The sequence below is a fragment of the Antrostomus carolinensis genome, unplaced genomic scaffold (assembly GCF_000700745.2).
Source record: "Antrostomus carolinensis isolate BGI_N321 unplaced genomic scaffold, ASM70074v2 scaffold194, whole genome shotgun sequence".
Taxonomy (NCBI): domain Eukaryota; kingdom Metazoa; phylum Chordata; class Aves; order Caprimulgiformes; family Caprimulgidae; genus Antrostomus; species Antrostomus carolinensis.
The window spans coordinates 2,468-8,520 of record NW_010308418.1 but is presented as its reverse complement, the minus strand read 5'-3'; the positions used below and the strand labels follow the sequence as shown (position 1 = coordinate 8,520).

At 42.4% G+C, this 6,053-nt stretch overlaps 1 protein-coding gene across 1 annotated transcript in view; it reads left to right on the top strand.

The window, feature by feature from the left end:
• LOC104523214 (thyroid hormone receptor beta) overlaps window positions 1-4,937 on the top strand; it is a gene marked incomplete at both ends in the record, with an annotated part of 12,721 nt that extends 7,784 nt beyond the window's left edge. Inside the window, 2 exons of the mRNA XM_010165732.1 lie at window positions 1,566-1,771; window positions 4,791-4,937. Coding sequence (XP_010164034.1) covers window positions 1,566-1,771; window positions 4,791-4,937 — 353 coding nt within the window. The remainder of the gene's footprint in view (window positions 1-1,565; window positions 1,772-4,790) is intronic.
• Between the last annotated feature and the right edge of the window lie 1,116 nt (window positions 4,938-6,053).

The following is a 6,053-nucleotide window of genomic DNA, read 5'->3' as shown; positions in this document are numbered from 1 at the left end:
AATGTTCACTCTCTGGAGGAGAGGGAGAAATGCATCTGGATGGACACTTTGCTTGAGAAAAAAACATCTTGTTTAGAAGATTCTGGAGGATGTGAAATTGAATGTCGTTGTATGAGTCATCCTGCAGTTGTTTGTTTTATTTTTAGTCCTGAAGAAGTTATCTGCTGCAAAGAACTCAACTCTTATTCTAAAGAACTAGAACTATAAGATTAACCCTTGGGGGTTTTATTTTCCAGCTGTTGCACAAGAATTTACACCGATAATGTCAATTAGAGCAAATGGGAGGGACTCAATGCAAATCCCCCTGTGCGTTAATGTTAATGGTTGTTGCCAGCATGATCCTCTGCAGAAAAACTGACAGGAAAACAAGCCAAATAAACAACAGAAAAATATTCTAACTTGGTATTTTGCATTGGTAATGTCATGTATAACAATGTCTTCTGTCTAGAGGGAAATCAAAAAAATTACACAATTTCATTGTAGCCAAGAAGGCCTTCAGGAGAGGGGATGGATAAGTCTGGGTCACCAGTTGGCTCCCAGCCCAATCTGGCGCAGCAGGCAGTGGTGAGCATCGGCCAGGTAGCAGCTGTGCAGAGTAAGGAGTTCCTCTGAGCCTGGTTCCCACCAGCTGGTGCCAGTCCCATAAAACTGGTGTGGCCTTTGGGGGCTGCACCTACCTACGTGCCAAAGGAGCTGTCACTGAGCACAGCAGACAGGCCAGCTACCCCCCAACTCGAGAAGGCTTTCTCCCACCTTTTGAGTTAAATTATTAACTTAAAAGTTAATCATTTAAGTTAATGAACAGAAGCTTGTAAGCAGGGCTTTTGGTGCTTCTACCTGCCTGCCACCAGTTGTGGAGCAGAATGGCCCTCCAGCTGTGGAGCAGAATGTCCCTCCTCCACTAAAGCAGGCCGGTCCATTTAAGTGGCCTATTCACATCTGTATGGAAAACAACTTCTCTGGTGGTCAGAGATGTGCAGACCTGGGGCATCATTGGAAATAGGGAGGCTCTAGGGAAACACTACAGAATGATTTGTAGGGCTTATGGAAAGAGCTGAAGGCAGATTGTTTCTGACCCTGCCATGCACCAGGGAGTTGAGCCTCCTGTGAATAGGTACTCCCACTTTTTTACATACACATTACCTTCCACTGGCTTACAAGAACACTTTCTGCATAATTCAGAGCAGTGAGTGTGCTGATACTACTTTAAAGAAAACAAAAGTGCATCTTTCCCAACGTGGACTACTCCAAGTCCGTTAGAGGAATGCTTTGTCTGCATCCTTACAAAGCTTTTATGTGTTAGTTGCATTGGTGGAGGAAGCCACTGAAGGCAACAATGGTATTCATCATGTTACCAGAAGGGTAAAGTCGTTCTTTGCAATCCAGGCTTCCGAGAAGATGAAGTTTGTAGGGAGAAGGAAGAGAACTGTGTCAACTGGGGGTCTTACCAAAGTACTTCTTTACTGATTAGTTATGGTGTTTGTAATCATTTAGTACCTCATACCGAAGTGTGGTCAACCTTAAAGAACTTCCTGCCATTTTTGTATGCTTTTTCCCCCTGCTAGTGGTGCTGGATGACAGCAAGCGGCTGGCAAAGAGGAAGCTGATAGAAGAAAATAGAGAGAAGAGGCGTCGGGAAGAGCTGCAGAAAACAATTGGGCACAAACCAGAGCCAACGGATGAGGAGTGGGAGCTCATCAAAATTGTTACTGAAGCACATGTGGCCACCAATGCACAAGGAAGCCACTGGAAGCAGAAAAGGAAATTTCTGGTAAGGACTGTAGGCTTTTACACTGCTCTTGGAGCCAGGTTCCTTTCTTTCTTCTAAAGTCCCTTCCCAACACTGCAACCCCAAAGACAGTCTGTCTGCCAGTGTGTTGACACATATGAAAAATGGATGATTTTTATAATTACTACTTGCTTATTCTTGCCTGAAGCTCAGTGTTTGATCAGACCATGTATTTCAAAAGATAAACAGCATGTTGCTGAGTTAAGTCTTACCCAGCTGGATACTTTTAATGTGTTATGATCAGAAAAAGTAGAAAAATCATTTCACTCCTGAAGTAGCAGTCTATAATGCATTCCATATCTTTTTTTATATATTATATCTAATGATGGTTGTCTTTATTAGGGACTAACATATTGTAAGTATTAAATCAATGTAAAGTTTTAGGTGAAAGCTGATATTTTTATTAATAACTCATAGGTTTTGCTTTCTTCTTCCAAAGGGAACACATTAATTAAAATAAATTTGGCAAAGAAAAATTAATTTCAATGAAAGCAGGATGATACATACAGTATAGCATTGGGGTTGCAGGCTACAAGACCACTGAAGTTTTTAGGCTATAACCAAGGATCAGAAAATGAATGGTGACTTGTGATGCTCAGCATTAAAAAAGGATTTATTTGATTTTTCTAAATCGATTTTTAAAGGAAATAAGTGGAGAATAGAAAATGCTTATACAGCACAAAAGGGAGATTATAGACTGCATGTCAGGAATACACAGGGGTCTTTAACAGTCTGTGTATACCAAACCAGATAGAGAACATTCATTTTTTTGCAAGCCTATTCTCCTGCTGCTTAATTCACTATGGGAATCTCCACCCACTGTTAAATTGGTAGGAGAAATTGTATATTCAAACCAGCTGATCCCTTTTATAATGTTTTGTTAATTCCAGTGGCACTGTCTGAATTTCTATATGAATGGCTGCATGTTCATAGTAGCGTGCAGTCGGGAAACCACAGCCAGTGATCACTGGCAAGAAGCAGCAGAGGAAGTGTTCAAGGCCAGGCTGGATGAGGCTTTGAGCAACCTGGTCTAGTGGAAGGTGTCCCTGCTGATGGCAGGGGGGTTGGAACTGGATGATCTTTAAGGTCCTTTCCAACCCAAACCATGCTATGATTCTATGATTTTCCAGTGGTGCTGCACAGCAAGGTTTGCAGCGCTAGTTTTAGCAGACGAAGCAGCAGCTGCAACAGTGTGTTTTGTTGCTGTTCTTTGGATACTGCCTGGTTTGGGATAAAGCTTGAGGTTGGGGCAGAAAGCTGGTAGGGCCTGAACCACGTAAAATGTGGTCATTGAGGGACTTCATGGTCTGGAGACAGTCACAGCAGAGCGGGAACCTCCAGCAAAGGGTGCCCAGAGGCAGGGTGTGAGGTGATGTGATTACAGGGCTATTGGAGAAGGATGGGGCAGAGGCAGCGGTGGCAGCTCTAATGGGCAGTTCAGAAATCAGCTGTGTCCACAGCTGGCTCCTAGACCAGACCAAACTGCTCTCAGTGCAGCCCTTGCTGCAGGACCTCCTGGTTCTTTCCAATGTGTGCTGAAACACAATGATTTCAAGGCAAGCATAGGGAGCTCACTGACACCTTGGCAGCAAGAACAGAAAGGAAAGTCCAGGATGGCCTGCCAGCCTCAGGTAGAGGCTTTGAAAGCCCTTGCCACAAGCTGTTGAAGAGCAAGAAGAGCTAACCACACACCTCAGGAGCTGTGGGTTGGTCCTTAGGCAGCTGAGGCTGGTTCTTCAACAGCGGGAGCTCCTTTGAGGTCTGGACCTTTTTTCCTATTGAAGTGAGTTAGGCAGCAAGGGCTCTCCAGTTGCGTGGCCTTCTGGAGTGTGATTGCTTTAGCTAGTGATCCTGACTTCTTTTGGCTTTCCCAAGAAAATACTCACTTCTCTCTCCCTAACAATGTTATGTGTGGTTTTAGGCATTTAGTCTTCTCGCCTGGAAGTGATGAAGGTTTTTTATCATGAGCACACAGGCAATGTGGTTTCGTTTCCCAGGATTCAGTGAGGGAGGGATCCTGGAACTGGGGTTATTGGAGATTTTTGGTAGGAACCATCAGATAATTGAGGCCAGTCCTTTTCATTGTTCCTGTACAATTAGTTCTTGCTTTATTAACACATTGCTGAGTTTTTTCTTGAAAGAATTTAGATTTGGATTCAGATTGGTGACAGAGCTGTGGAAGGATCTTTTATGATGTGTTGCATTACAAAACTGCCGAGCACAAGTTTCTATTATAGGCAGCACTTTCAGCGCCTCCCCTGTTTAAGTGCCCTTGTATAAATGTAATTAAGCCCATCAGTCTTAAGGACCTTCTTCTCTGGGTTTTATCCAGTTTTTGACTCTCTAATGTGAACAAAATGGAACCTCTGCATGGTAGTTGGCAGGTCTTTTACAACCGCAAAGCCACACTTAGCGAACAGAACAGCTTTTATAGGCCACTTTTTCAAATACACAGTTACACTGTTGAGCTGTCATAAAACCAGATGAACAAGTTGAAGTGCAGTTGGAATAAAAACTCACTTATTGCAGATTCTGTTTGAATCTATTTCATTGTATATCCCGATTGAAATCCAGAAAGTAGGAATTTTTTTTCTCTTTTGGAAAAGCCTTGGGATGAAGTAATGCAGAAGGTGATTTTCAGGTAAAATTTTACACAGACAAGTTCAAATTCTATTCACTTTATCCAGACTAGCTTTGTGTTAGCCCATTCTTAGTCATTAGTTGCCTTAGCTGAGTTTTGGAAACAGGCCTTGGCAGTTGCCTGGAGCTCTAGACCAAGCAATCTGTTCTGGGGAGAATTTCAGAATTTTGAGTAGGTGAAAGAGCCCAATTCTGCAAAGCTGTGAGCATGTTCTCAGGGGCTACAAGTTACCTCAGCTCCCTTCACATTTAGAGAAACTTGAGAGTTCTCAGCACCTGTAAGAAAAGAGTGCTTTTTAGAGTATAAAATACTTGCTCTAAGATAGATTGTTCCTTTAAATATCCTTTTTTATATCCGTAGCCAGAAGATATTGGTCAAGCACCAATAGTTAATGCCCCAGAAGGTGGAAAAGTGGATTTAGAAGCCTTCAGCCAGTTTACAAAAATTATCACGCCAGCGATTACAAGAGTGGTGGATTTTGCCAAAAAGTTGCCTATGTTTTGTGAGGTAAGAAAACTTCCTTGCACTCCCCATTTACATGCCTGCTGTTAATAACTATTCAAAATACTCCTGGCATGGAACAACAAAATTCACTATGTTTAAAATCAGAAATATTAAAGAGACTCAAAATAGATGGGACTAGAATAATCAGGATTTTTATTAGTTTTCTTTTTCCTGTGATGACCGAAATCCTGACTTTGTTCATCTAGAAATCATCATGGTTCATTAGGGACTCAAACATGTCTTTAGAGGTAGCCTTGAACAAAGCAAATGAGCAAAAAGAGACTGTCTAGAAGCATATTTGATGCATTTAATCAAATCTTCCAGCACACAGTTGCCTCTGTGCTTTCTGGCTCCATGGCAGGTACGGAATTGTGGAATTGGGTCTGCACAGTAACAAATTATTTGAATTCAGGAAAGCATCCCTATCCAGGAGTGGCACTTGCCTTGTTGTATTCACTGGGCATGCTAGGCATTCACTAGGCATTTACACCGAACTATCGTTTTTATTGAAGGAGCAGATGCAGTGGCTGCTGATATATTTTTCCTATCTTAAAAAATGTTATCAGGACTGCAGCCTGAAGTAATATTTCAGTTTTAATAATCTTAATAATTTTGAGTCTTGTGAGTCCTTTAGGATCCACAACCATGGGATTTTTACCATGTAAATATCCTCAATCCAGCCGTGGAAGGATGCCTGCCTGCTTGCCCACGCTGGAGAGCGGCACTTGACTCTGCTGGTGAAATGCCAAGTGAATGAGATTCAAAATGGGAGTGACCATGGTCAATGAGTTCTTCGGGCTCCCTCACTTGGGAACAGTGTTTCCTCCTTGTAACTAAACATCAGTCAGGAAGGAAGTTTAAGGCAGCCATAGCATTTTACTCTTCTGTGCCTGGCAGCTTTTCTTTAAGGTCAGTCAAGGAGAGCTATTTATGTACTCTGGCACCTACAGAACAAGAAGAGATAATAATTCAGTAGTTGGCATACTGTAAATAGCTCTCCCTGGCTAACCTCAGCATTGGCTCCATCAGCCAAGAAAGCATGAAGTAGTGGCCAAGCATGAAGATTTTAAAATACAAGGAATGTGTCCATAAATCAAGGAGCCCCTGCAGCATTTGGTG